The sequence below is a fragment of the Artemia sp. Qi Xiang Cuo genome, chromosome 14 (genome assembly GCF_049724085.1).
Source record: "Artemia sp. Qi Xiang Cuo chromosome 14, ASM4972408v1, whole genome shotgun sequence".
Taxonomy (NCBI): Eukaryota; Metazoa; Arthropoda; class Branchiopoda; order Anostraca; family Artemiidae; genus Artemia; species Artemia sp. Qi Xiang Cuo.
Genome location: NC_142807.1, coordinates 37,982,540 through 37,997,449, shown reverse-complemented (window position 1 = coordinate 37,997,449; position 14,910 = coordinate 37,982,540). Strand labels below are relative to the sequence as shown.

General features: G+C 35.1%; 1 protein-coding gene across 1 annotated transcript in view; it reads right to left on the bottom strand.

Moving 5' to 3' along the window:
- LOC148944435 (uncharacterized) overlaps positions 1 to 14,910 on the bottom strand; it is a 56,044-nt gene that overhangs the window by 38,830 nt on the left and 2,304 nt on the right. Inside the window, exons 2-4 of the mRNA XM_089099925.1 lie at positions 12,495 to 12,691; positions 11,517 to 11,605; positions 5,162 to 5,237 (exon numbers count right to left, since the gene is read on the bottom strand). Coding sequence (XP_088956051.1) covers positions 5,162 to 5,237; positions 11,517 to 11,605; positions 12,495 to 12,691 — 362 coding nt within the window. The remainder of the gene's footprint in view (positions 1 to 5,161; positions 5,238 to 11,516; positions 11,606 to 12,494; positions 12,692 to 14,910) is intronic.

Below are 14,910 nucleotides of genomic sequence, written 5' to 3'. Positions count from 1 at the left end.
GTTTCCTTGTATACAAGGTCAAAAACAGGCCACGATTCTTTTAGTTGGGGCACGGTTCCTGCAAATGTAGAGCACGAATATGGTCCAAGAGACTATATTTTTTTCCATTCGGGTTCAAAATTTAAAGAGTGGTTCCCTGGGCTAACAGGACCAACTATTTTTGGGGGAGGAAGAAGGCTGTTAGGGAGCCGGCAAATGGGCCAAAAACCTTATTGTCCTCGATTAGCTTGAAACTTACAGCGGTAAATCCCTGAGTTAAAAAACTGAAAAATTGGGCCTAAAAACTTTTTCTGGTCGGCTCAAACTTATATCCTAAAGTCCTTGGATCAATGGGACCCCAATGTACAAAATTAAAGAGAATATAAAATAAATAGTTCCCCCCGAAAAAGACTATAAAACTTTCCTCAAGCATTTAGAAACTCACAATTATAAGCACCAAGGCGAAAGGCACCCTCATGAACGAAAAGGGTTTAGGTTGCGAGGGTGGAGTAGTAAAATTTTGGTTTGAGGAAATAGACCATCTCTCCCCCCCCCAGGCTAAAATTATGGCCCAGAAAAGAGCTGAAAAACCAGTGTGTCTCTTCTCTTTTGCTTAACTTTTTTTAGAATTGTCTTTTTTTTGTTTCTTGGACGTTTATATAACATTTTATTTTTATTTTTACACTGAAGACCATTGAGCGGAGTTTTCGCCAAAATATTATTATTTTTGTTCTTTTTTCACTGGTTGTAAATAGCCTAGTTTTCTTCATTGTCCTACGTCTTCCATTTTGTAATTCTAATCCATTAATGAAGCTAGGGATTTATGCACGGGGGGGGGGGAGTAGCCGACCAGCTGATGGAAAGTCACAGCATGGTCTAAATTTTTAGCAGTCAAATTTAGGATTTATCAATCTTTAGCGAAGTTGACTAACTTTGGAAATTATCAAGCAATTTAATGAGAGGTGCGTAAATGCCACTTCGTTATAATGATGTTAGTCTTCATCCTCACACAAAATATAATACCTTCCTAAACTTTACAGTAAAATAAAAGAGCCAGCAGCTTAATTTATAATAAAATAATTATTCGTAAAATAAAAAAAAAACTGATGTTTCTTTTTGAAAATTGTTTATAATATTTTATCACAATTTTTTTACCTAATAAAGTGATAAATTTCCTATAGAACAGGGTCTAGAACATTACTGAATTAACAACAAAAAACAGTATTATTAAATTTAACAGTTATATTAGATTAATTAATTTTTCAACAAAACGTAAATAAAAAACTAAGGAAAAAACTCAACATCTTCATAGTATTAATATTTTTCAAATCATTCTCAATTTTGGATGTTTTTTACTGAACCGGTTTGAAAATGCCTAATAGTGATGGAGTTTTTCGCTATTTCCTTCTCAATATGTAAAAAGGACAAGGACACATCCGAGAAATGATTTTGATGCATAGCTGTACTCAACTAGGTTTTATTTGCTGCATTGCAGAGAAAATCCTTTCGCAACTGGCAGAGGTGACTGGGAGCGCCAATGTTACCTGAAGCAATTTATAGACGTTAGTTCGAAGCATGGTACACAAAGCATTTATACACGTTTTTTAGCTTGAAGTGCGTTCTTTATTATCACAGCTTCGACATGCAGTGCAGAAGAATCAATCCTTAAAAGATCTTTATAATTACTTATAAAATGTCTCGCATTGTCCATGTCTAGTTTTAGGAAGATATCTAGGGCGTTTGCCAAAGGGATGTTCTCAAACTGCCCTTTCACGTCCACTAAAACATTGCCCACCACATGGTTATGAATGTTTATTCTCCAGGAGTCCTCAGGCTGGGTGTTGATCGAAAAGTCTGCTGTGGTGCTCTTTCCAATCGTTGTCTCTGTATAAAACTCTTTTTGTTAACGCAACCTTATTGACACTCCATTAGGTTCTAAGGAAATTCCGTGTGTTTCCGCAAATTGCTCAATATGTTTCCAAATCAATAACTCATTTCTATTTATTTCAAATGTTTGAATTGTACTTGTTATTAAAACAACTGGCCTGGGACAGAGTGAAATGGATGAATGCTATTACAAACTCTGGTTTCATCAGAACTGTTTTAAGTTCTAACGGTTCAACCGCATGTTTATCGTGATTTGCACGATAATAGCCCCTTGATTATTTAATATGGTTTTACGGTTTCAAAAGGAAGCCCCATCTTGTTGTATTCAGACGTCCCATTTTACGACTAGTTTTTATTCCCAGATATTCTTGTATTCTTTTGAGATTTGCATGATGACCGGTTTGAGGGAAGTGAATATACAAATATTATATTCCATTGAAAAAAGTCTTCGTCAGGGGGACGTCCGCACAAGAACCTGGTCAACATCAACCAGGTTCAATTTGTGTTCTAACCAGTGGATATATATTACATGAGGTAAGTCTGCCTTATAACTGATTACAGACCTCTATTTTTTATCAGGCATGACACTGCTGCCGTCATACGATTGCAAAATAATCGGAACATCACCCAACTGGTTTTTGTTGAGTGTTTCAAGAATTAGCGTAGCTAGTACATGTGGGTCTCTAGACGTCAATAATATTCTGCTCTTGTTGTTTAAAAACTTGCTGGTAGACATTCCGAGTTTTTACAGTCTTTTTGTACGAAACATATATCTTGCATATTCGAGATGGAGTTACGATTCCGCATGTTTTTTAGCCCTTCGCCTAGTTTCTTCCTGTAATTATAGCCGATTTTCACAAATTTTCCGTGTTGGTCAAGAACGCCTTCCTTACTGAAGTGCCTGCACACAAAACAGTAGATCTAGTCTTCTTCCGTGTTGCATTCCAACCAGATAAATTGTTGATAGTATTTAGATGAAAAACATCCGAAGTTACAGCCAAATATTTTTTTTGGAAAATTTATATAGGGTTGGAAGGGTTGAGATTGCAGAGTGCCAAAGTTAATCCTTTTTCGATCATATGCCTCAAAAATGTGGCTCATGTTGAAAATATTTAATTTTCTTAAGGGTGCCTCGAAACAAAAGAAAATAGTACACTTTTCTAAAAATAAACTACCAGTTTTCTTTATTTCTGGGGAAAAAATTATTATCATTTCCTTAGATATTTCTTTTATCTTAGTATCATATTTGAATATTTTTACGCGATGTAGAGGAAATGCTTAAATAGCAGTTTTCAGATAATACATTTTTGTTCATACAGGGTGTTCTAAAATGTGTGGAGAACAAAAATACATACTTTTATTAAATTAAAACTTCGTATATTAATAATTATTGGATTCTACAGAAAATTCTAGACATTTTCGTATGTAATGTCCTATACCTATCTATAACTGTTCACTAAATGTAAACAATTAGAAATCAGCCATTTTGACTCTTCGACACTATAAAATTTTTACCGTGAAAAATTAAAGGAAACAGTGCACGATGTTTAAAGAATTATTAGAAAGCTTATAAACCCCAGAAATGCTTCAGATAAAAACACCTTTATGAAGAAAGGTTAAGACTTCTTTGTATCTCTAACATAATGTTATACAAATGAAAGATTGCTCAAACATCTAGCGGTAGTACTAAACACCTTTTCATATCGAGAATCTCTTGGCAGCCCTGCACTCATAGCACAAAGTATACTGAGCCCAGGTAAAAAAACAAATCTCATCTCCAATTTTCGCGAAATTGGAGTTAGTATGATATTTGTCTAGCTTTTGCTAAACTACAGCATATTAAACTTAAAACCAACTCTTAAGCATATACTGAACTCATTTAAAATGTTAACGATAGTGAATTTACTCATATCCCTGTTTACATAATCCCTGTTTTGTTGCCTGGTAATACGAGCTAGACTCTCAGCCGGGCATACCCATATTGTAGTTGTATTTAGTTTGTAAATAAAAGAACCTGAACCTGAACATAAGCGGTATAGAAATAAGGCTGTCAGTGTGCAGTCAATAACAACTTAATCCTAGATTGTAGAATGAAATTTATGTTGCAATCTTCGACTCATTCTATACGGTAATGAACGATATTTTCATCAGGTAATAGGTACTGAAATTACTAAGTACTCAAGAATAAAAACATACACTTAATTTATCGAAATTTTATATTTATAAAACTGTTCTGCAATCCAAAAAAATTGGTAGCGCGTTTAATAGCCCAAAATCTCACTCGATTCACAATCAATAGTCAATCAACGACTAAACCCTAAAAAAAAAACTCAATTTTCAGGTGCATTCCACCCCTTGGTGAAGTGGCTTGAGGTGCGGTTAAGCAGAGTAGGTACACATTTGGAGCATGGCACCTAATCTGGGCAAAAACTACGGATAATTACCATGACAGTGCTGGTAATAAAGGGTCCTCAAAAACTTCTGTGGCAATGGATATATTATATACTTAACTGGTGGTTGTCGGGGATGATAAATTAATTTAAAAAATGGAATTAAATCTTCATCTCCATATAAAAATTATATTATTTTCAATACTGGAAATTTTTCTAGGATAAGCAAAATGTTTTGTAGGTGGGCATTGGCAACACGTGCCTCCCTCCTAGCTAATTATTTAATTGCATTCGATTTCCTTTCGTCCAATTGATCCTAATTTTGGTGTTCATCTGAAATAGTTCACATAATATTATTTTGAAAATTATGACCGCCATTTCAAACAGCGTAATCGACGATTGTGCCCCTTAACTAAACGGAACCCGTAATTAAAAGGCTTCATTCATTTTTTGTTGTTCAGCTTGGTGTCTCAAGGGGTTGATCGGTTTTTCAGCTAAAAATGTTCATTGATCACTTTTTAGTTGTATGACACTAAAAAAAGATACATATTTAGTTCTTCATAAATTAGAACTACAAAGCTGAAAACGGTTTATGTACTCCTACTTTCTGTTACCATCCTGTTTAACATGTCATAACTCCCCATAAGTTGGAAAACTTGGGACGCCTAACAATATGAACTAGCCGAAGCTGTAATATGGAAGTGAGAAAGATTAAGCGTTCGCCCTCAGAATTTGTCAAAAATTTTATGATACTATGGAAAATATTTCGTTTTAAGCAAAAAAAAAAAAAAAAAATACATAATATGATTTCTACCTTTCAGTTGTTTCTTCTATAGTAGCACCCTCCCCAAGATCATTAAATTTGGAAACTACAACTACAATATGAACAAAATCGATAGGATTACCTCACCGTCGGTTGATGTTTCTTCAGATATTTCCGACTGGATTTGCTGTGACACAGGTAAAACTGATTCTGCTCTCCTGAAAATCAAGAGTCAATTATTAAAAAACGTTTTAGAATTGATATCCCATGCATTATTTTTAACTTGCAATTAATAATTTCAAATAGTTTAGGGTACTATTTACAGATGTGTGCCATTTGAATCCTCAGAAGTTCGAACTTAGAATATTTACTACTGCCACAGCTAATTTAAAGTATGCAGTGGTTTAATTTTGGACCGTACACGTAATACATTGTACGCATTTTTTAATTGGCAGGTGGCATTTAAAATTGGGACCAACGACTTGGCAGCAAACAACTGAGAAACTCGAACACATGACACTGTGCTTATTTATAAAAACCGATATACAGTTCAAATTTAATAATTTGTTTTATTTCAAGTAAGATATATACTTAATATTGTCAATATTTTATTTATAATTCTTTTCATTAGCCTTTTTCGTCTTTCATTTCAATTTCTGAAATATGTTCAAAAACCTTTTCCTGGATTCCAGATCTCAGAATCCATAGATTCAAACTAATCTCAAAAACTCGACTATCAACTAATTTGTAAAAACAAACCTACAAATATCTACTTATTTATGCAAAGCTTATATCTAAGAAAAGGAGTTTCAACTTTTACATTTTAGGGAAAAATTATGTACATCGCTCCTAACATCAGATATCATTTTCCCTGTTCAGGTAAAAATGTTTTGTTTTCTACTTTGTAAGAGATTTTATTTATTTTGTATATTTTATATTTATTTTATTTTATCTTGCATTTTCTTTCGTTTGATTTACGACAAATAGAAGAAGAAAAACTTTTTTTTTTTTTTTAACAAGAATACATAAGAAGCTCTTAACTGAGCGAAGTTTGCAGGGTCCCTGACTACTTGAAAAAAACGAAGAAGCAAAAACATACATAAACTGAACAATATCATTAATGTTCTTGTATTCCAGTTTATCTATGCAAAACATACGTAAACTGGCCAACATATACTGAAAATGTAAAAATCAAAGGTTATGAACACCTGGACTAAACAAAAAAAGATAAGTAAAAAGTAAGCACAATTATCATTTACTTCATTTATTTATTATTTCTACTGAACGTCATTCTTACTGTTAAATTTGTCGTTCTTTGAGCATAAAAGTCAAAGTAACAAGCTATAAGACAATCACTTTTCCTAAGCAGTTCCTTGGAAGTTTTCCAACTAGCCATACATATCAAAATCCAGATTTTCATCAAGCACTCAGTGTTTGACATTTCAGCCTAGATATAATCAGAAAGATCTTTTTAAAATCAACTAATCCCTAAATCACACATTATGACACTGCATTGATCCACCTGATACTGATGCACTTCTTCGTTATCCAACCCCGTCCAAAGGTTGCGCTATGATACCTATAAAATTGTTAGACATTCAAAATTGATTATAGGCTCAATCTAACTATTCAATTTAAGCCTAATTGGGAGATTCTGGCTCAAATCCGAACCAAGCCATACCAGTGTTTCTGGTTTTGAAGCTCCTCTCCTATCCATAATATGATAAAATATAGTGAAACTTTATAACAACTTTTCTGGGAGAATTGGTGCTTCAAATGCTTCAAAGTATTGGTTTTCTGGGAGTCATGAAAAACGGCTCGTTTCATTACTTTGAAACATGACTAACCGGAATTGCCTTGCTATTTCTTGTGATGGCTGCCAGTTTCCTTGGCTATGTTCAATCGTGAGATCAGAGCGGACGGTCTGTAAAAAGATTATGAAGGACTTATTGAGTCGCAAATGCTAAATTCAAATTCCCTTGATAAGGTAAAAAACTAATCGAAGGGTAACCTTCTACCCTTTTAGCACTCCATGTACCCACCAGCATTCCATATGGCATCACATCAAAAAAACAAGTCAGCCATTTTAATCAAAACAAAAAAAATCGAAGAAATATTATTCCAGGGACGACATAACATCTGCAGCACAGTCGCAGTGGGCATTAAATGTATGCTGATAGCCCATAAGCCCCAGGACTTCATAGGTATATTAGGATTAGCTATGGGACTTAATAGAAAGTTGAGCGTGTTGCATTGCAATTGGAATCATAAAGATATTCGAGCGGAAAAGCCCCGAACCCTATCCATAAATATGAAAATGCTTTGTGACGACTTTGCAAACAATAACTCGTCTTTCATTCATTTGTTTTCTGGGAGTAAAAATACAGAGCGGAAGGTCCGTAGGAAATTTAGGAAGGGATTTTTTAGTCGCAAATTCTTAGGTCTAAGTTCCCTTGATAAATGCAAAAACTAATTGCAGGGTAACCTTCGATCCTTCAACACCCCTGTACCCTCCAGCACCTCATATGGCATCGTACCAAAATAACAAGATGATCGTTTAATCAGAATTGCCAAAGGGTAAAAGAAATACAACTCCAAAGGCGACATCACAGGTGCAGACCCGGTTTCAGTGGGCCCAAAATGTATACTAATAGCCCAAAGACCCAGAGACTTCGTAGGTATGTTTTAAGAGGAAGTTGAAAACGTTGCTCTGAAGTCGGAGTTACACAAAGATCTTCTGTCCACAAACCCCAAATTTACGAACATAATAACAGCGTAGATCTGTTGACGCAAAATCATTAGGGGACCCATTCATTTATTGCGTGTCCCCTCCGTCCCCTATCTCTTTGTAAACAGTCACGTTCTCGTGTCCAGCATGCTTTGGCCAACAGTACCTATGCTACGTCTTAGACCAGCCTCGGTCAATAGCATATACGCTCCACCTTCAACTGGTAAAAAGGACACGCATCTGCCTCAAACCACCCGTCAACTAGAAGTACACAGGCCCCGTCCCTGAGACTTTTTGGCCAACAGTGCGTATACTCCGTCTTTTTCCGTACTTTTCATCCCCAGCCCCCTTTCATCAATAGTACAAAAGATTCATTTCCGACCTTCTTCAGGGGAAAAAGATCCCAATATGACTGTCCTTCATCGAAACAAAATAAGGTCATACTTTACAAAAGGTGTAAGATTTCCGCCAAAGATGGCATTTAACTTTGTTTTATTATTTTATTTTTTTATTATTATTAGACCCCCCCCCTGCAGTTTCCAGGAAACAGTGCGTACGCTCCGTCTACGACCGATTTTAGATACGAAGAGGTTAAGAGAAGTGGTGTTTGAGGAGGAAAGAGCCAAAGACTTAATTAGGACTGCCGAATCATGGAGAATGATACTCCTGTCATAACTTTGATTTCAACAATAAATGACATGTCCAAAGTTTATGCGGACTTAATATGGACTTACTGCTTTTTGAGTTTGGACACCTTGAATCCAATATTACCGTCAGATTTGTAACCTGCAAGCTTAGAAATCCTTATAAACCCTTTTTGGCTAAACTCAAGCACCATTTAAGAGATACGCGCTTGTGTGTTTTGGTTTACAACAGTCATACTGCAATCTTAGGGACAATATTTGACTGACTTGAGTGGAAAGAAGTTCCCCGTGTCTGTTCCCGCAAAGTTGGGGGATAGGATATTGAAGGGGTTAATGGTCTCCTAAAATATTTACTTAACACTTTTGGACGTTTATTTTGGACGTATTTCAATTTTAGCATCAGATGTGTCACCAAAAAGCTTAGATTTGTAATCAGTGAGTCAAGGAAGCACGACAAACATAAATTTTGGAAGTGCGCATGGTGTTGGATGGGTGCCTGGGCTCTAGAACTCTATTTGGGCTCTACCAGGCAGGAGGAGTGACAATTTTTCTATTACTCTGAATTCAGTATTTTGTGGTATGTCCACAGTTTGCGAAAGATGTACCTGACATGTTTTCATTTTGGACGCTTATCGTACAGAAGTAGCCTTAAATTAATAATCAGGTAGCTCCAACATCCTTCAAAATGATCGCATATGAAAGAAAAATAGGTAAAAGGACAAAAAACAACTGAGGGTGAGAAGAGAAGGATGAGTACTGGCCCTAAGCCCTCACTTGGGGCCCATGAAACCCATAGATTAAAATCGTTGTATGACTCTGATTCTAACAAGGAGTAAGTCTCCACCCTTCTAAAAGAAAAATATCAACGTAGCCTTTGTTCTATATGGATCACTTATTAAGTTTGGGGTCTTTGCCCCGATAGCTACTTTTGCCATTTCACCCCTACAGGAGTTTTTCTTTTCTTTCCATCGCTCTGATGGAAAGGGAAATCTTGAAAGTTTGATGTGATGCCATCTGGAGCATTGAGTGACACATGGGTTGTTGAAGGGATGACAGGTTATTTTCAAGTCACTTTTGACAGTCAAAAAGACTAATAAATTTCAATTTGGAAAAGAAACCCCCGCCAGAGTTTCTACGACAATCTGTTCTATAAGAGGCTGGCAAAAATATATATAGGGAACATATCACTCTTTACACAGTCAACGTAACTGCGTTGACTATTATACAAACTTAAATTGATTAAAATGAAACTGCACTAAAAACGGGTCTTAAAATCTAACAACGACGGATAAAATACTTTTAGACAAATATTCAAATAAAAAAGAAAAACAAAATTCTATGGACCGTATCTAAACAGTACTTCCAAATACTCGAACAAAGATGTGTTTCATACTTAAATGCTGACATATGTATTTAAATTCTAGAATATATCTGCATGAAAGCAAGTGAAAGATAGGGTAGTATGCAAAGCATAACTGGTCACAGCAACGAAAGCCAAAGCTTATCATTTATTCATGGTAATAAAGAAAAAAAAAAACGGACTTCCAAAAAACTGGAAAATGATTATGTCGACAGCCAGCAATGCAGCACAATCATTTTTGTTTACATTCAACCAGAATAAATTTCCTGATGTTTCGTCTTCTAGTCTGTTTCTGTCACATGTCAGTATGATTCCACTGGAACAAGTGAAACAAATACAGTATTTTACTTTCAAAACATTCAAGACATTGTTGAAGAAGAAAAGAACAAGTGCTTCTTTTCTTCAAGGAATTTAGCACTGTACTCTCAAATTTGAGTGCAGGTATTTAAAATCCGCAGCGAGCTCTCGTGCTGCCCACTTTTGTACTGTAAATTTCTAGTAATGCGGTGGAGCATGCCTTAACCGATTTATCCGCTTAACATTCAATTCCCCTTATGTAATCTGTAAAAAAGATAGTAAAAAACTACTTATCCGACAGCTTATTTGCTGAAAAGTTACAGACAACTAGGCAAATAATAACACTAATGACGCGTGCTCCACTGTATGCATAGCTTATTTACAAATCCCTTAAGGTGTGCCAAACTTCACAGTCCTGTCTTGTTCTATATATATAATTTTATATCTATATTTTTCCAGTTTTTGTAAGGAATGAATTTTTTTTATATATGACGTCAGTTGTCCTCCCTTATCCTGCATTTTCCGGTGTTAGCACGTATAGCTTATGTGACAACTGATCCAGACTGTTTTAAGTAGTAATCCTCTTAGACTTTGACATCATTTACGCCTCGCTAAACATTAAAGATAAATGATCGGGTTTGTCGGATATGTAATCTTGTACATTCAAACACACTATATATTGCATTAATTGTGCTGTTTCTTAATTTCTTTTTGTATTTTCAACCATGGCCTGACCATTTTTGCCAAGAGCCGTTATAATAGTCAGAAACTATATTTGAATGGCTTATCGTAATCAATGGCTTATAGTTATACATCGACAAAAGGTTGTTTTAACTTCCTTTTCCGAAGAAGTTCTTTTTCAAAACGAGACGGTATATTCAAAGCACATGTAAATACATTTTGCATTGTAATATATTTAAAAATTTACCCATAATCGAATTAAAAAAAAAAAAAATATTATGTTGAGCTAACTATGTCAAAATGAAGTCAGCTAAAAAATCAAGTCAAATAAAGTTCATTAAAACAACCGGAATTAATATCCACATGAAATAGTAAAAGTAGATTAGAACTACTAAGCAATATATTTGGTCCCGGAGAGTAATGAACAAATACAAATTAATGGAGATTAATGAACACCCACACACATAAAGATTAATGAATTAACAAATGCAGAAGCTTAAGAGAGGCTTGATTCTTCAAAAATACTGCCGTTATAACGATTACGTGAAACTATCTAATCACACTAATACCCAATTTTAAAGACATTCTTTAGGTATAACTAGCCAGCAGCCTTTGACTGCAACACAATATTCGTTTTGTCTTGTTCCCCCCCCCCCCCTTTGCCCACACTTTGATGGTCTATGGGTCCTAAATTAAGATCCCCAACGTTTGGATGTTTCTTTACCGAAGTTGATTTTTTTTTCTTTTTTTTTACTCTTTCTATTAGGAAGTATAAATTCTACTGTACCTGGAAGGTTCGGTTTTTAAGCTTTGGGTCTTAACGCGTCTGATAACATCAGCAAGTGTTATACCATCATAGTTGTATTCATATACCACCTATAAATAAAAAAGCCCGCTCAATTATAAAGGAAGTAGGACAAGAAATTATTATACAGAAAAAAGAAGAAAAAAGGAGTGATAATAAGTTCCAGCAATAAGGATTTTTAATTTAGCTTCAGCAAATATGGCATCAAACCAAAGTGGTAATAAATAAATCATTAGTAAGATAAAACAAGTGGCAATTTAGAGCTCAAGTTAAGAGACACTATCCATGATTAATCCGGCTATTTCTTGGGCATTCTGACTACATTCAAACGTCAAAATTTAGAGGTTACGTCAAAATTTCAAACGTCAAAATTTAAAGACATAGTTTTTGTCTCATCGAAAACAGAATTTGAAACTACAGGATACATCTGAAAACCTATTTAGTTATAAGTAAGTAAATTTTTATTTTAATACAAGTTCCACCATAAGTTATGTCCCTATTTAAAATTGTGCTCTTACCCAACGACACGTGCAATAAGTTGCATGTCAATTTTGTTTCTTCTTCAACAAACATTGCCTTGATTAGTATAATAATTATAGAACTGGTAAAAAAATCTTTTCATAATGCCCTGTTTGTAAGTTCTTGTCTCTGTCTGTCTATATGCTCCGAACCAACCTGAGAAAGGAAATTTCTTCTCCTAGTTTTAGGTGTTAAATATCGATCCAATAAATCTTCGAAATATTGTCTTTTCATTTAGGTGTACCCATGCCTTTCTAAATACCCTTTTTAATCTCTTTCTTATTTTTTACCCCTTTACTAATCACTGAAAAAAATGCTCCGATAACGCGCCCTTCTACCCCTCCCCCCTCTAAATTTACAACCTATATGGAGCTACAGCTTGGCATGTGCACAAAAAAAAAATCAATAAATGTTACAAATATATCTGAAAATTATCCTTACCGGACCCTGTTTTCTATGTTTCCTGTACTTTTTGAGCATTTTTCTATACATTTCGTCAGTGACTTCGAAGGGTGGATCTTCATCATACCCGTTACGCTCAGTAAAGGTGTTAACAGTGCCCGTTCTTTCTTCCCCCATGTATAATATTTGTGTTCCATCTTTTCTAGAGCGTTTGGAGCTACTTAATGAACCAGTATCTGAAAAAGAATAATAGCTATGAATCAAGCAGCATTGTTCCTGAAATTAAAAAATTGTATGGTATCCAAAGAGTTGTTATTCTTAGTCAACTCTCTAGACTGACTCTGTAGCTCAGGCCTTTGGCCCTTGTTTAACTGGGGTAGCACTTGGTACTTCGGCACCAGCTTGGCGACATTTCAGGCCCTTCTCTGTCCTTTGCTTAATGACACCAGTAGGTTTTGCATGTACTTTGACTTTCTAAAGAAAAGATTATATAGAATCAGGCTCAGAAAACTAAAAAATACATCATAATACCGATACGATTACGAGTCAAAAGAGGCGGAACACGCCTAAGCTAATGAAATTCAGAGAATAGAAGGGAGAGGAGGGCGGGGCTGGGACCTAAGGTTTCTTACTTTTTTTTTTTTTTTTTTTTTTTTAATTCCCACCTCCTCTCCTCTCGGTGACTTTCAAATTTTCTTTAACAATATCTCATAATTTATTTAATGTCACCTACTCTTTTCTTAAAAATAAACTTCTTCAAAAAGAATCCATATATTAAAATTATATAAAATTGAGCATTCCAAAATATATCAGGTTATAAAAATAGAGGTATACTACATTTCAAATTTCATATACCTTTTAGGTTCATCCGATATCTCAGGCTGCCCTTCCCCCTTAGGGCACCCCTTCCATCGTGACCTTAAATTACACTCTTCAAATCCTTTTTCATCAACCTCTATTTCCCCCGATATATAATTTACTTTTACCCCCATCCCCCAAAATAACAATAACAATAAAAAAAAAAAAAAAAAAAGAAAAAAAAGAGAGAAAGAAATGAAAAAACTCTACCTTTACAAAACAAAATACTAATAGGTAGAATGTCTCATTATTCCTTCACTTCATTTCCTTTACCTTTCTTACATTTCCTTTCTTACTTTTCTTTGATCCTAATATATATGGTCAAACACTATGTCTGAAATATACACTTACCTTACTTTGAATTAATATAGTGATCTAATCATGTAAGATTATTCAAAAAAAAGAAGAAAAATCCTGAACATAACCGGTAGAAATGGGTAGAAATGTATATAATCATAAGGTTACTCGACAATTACGCAAATCAGAATCTGTAAATGATCCTAGTTTCAACTGCTCTTCTAAAATTTGTCTACAAGGCCTTAGTTTAAAAATCGGTTATTCGCATAATTTGAGGCAAATGGCTAGGAGATTGTAAGCAAAATTGAAGCCGATACTGCACTTTAATTAAACTTAATACCACGTGTTACCAACACCTCATCATTTTGGTCCACTCGCTAATAGCCCACGTACAGATTCATAGCAGCAAAAACTTCTCAAAAGAGGTCCAACCATATATTATAAAGTTGGCAGGGGTTGAGGGTTCCAGACCTCAGGGCCCTACAAATATACAGGCCAGAGCCTTTGATCTCAACTCTTGTTGATAGAAGAGCATCGCCAAGCGTGGATACCCCTGTTGTGGCCAGGATTCCACAAACTGGGACTTCTTGCTGTCCGATTCTAAGCCAGCTTGAACACTTCGTATTGACTTAACGATTCAATGCAACGGTTCAAAGAATAAGAAAATTGCAACTTGAAATGTTACATCGTCAAAAAACAACTATCGCGTCGACATTTTGATGAACAAATTCAGACGCTTCGAACTGGACTTATAAGGAGTTTCAGATACTCAAATACCAAGGGTGCGAAAAATGACATTAGGGGATAAAGAATTTATTTACTCAGACAGGAAGGATGGGATGAAGAGGCAGGGAGTAGGACTTTTGATGAATAAGGAAGCTAGTAAGTCATTTTTAGGCTGGGAAGGTATTAATAATAGAATGCTAGTCTCTCATTTTACTAAAATGAGCAGGGTATCAGTCATAGTGGTATATGCCTTGTAGAACCGATTGATGGCAATAGTAATGACTCGGATGAATTTTACTAAACAGCTACAGAAACAATTAGACAGGGTCTCAGGTAAAAATATGGTGTTTTCATTAGGAGATTTTAATGCCCATGTTGGTATAAATAGCCTAGCTAAATTTGGTGTGGGAAAAGAAAGAGTAATGGCTACAGACTGCATCACTTTTGTAGGTATAACAATCTAGTTATAACGAATGTGGTGTTTGGTCGTAAAATGGCCCATAAGTTAACATGATATTCACGTGATGGTAAGACAACAAACCTTACTGATTATGTTATTGTAAACCGAAGACAG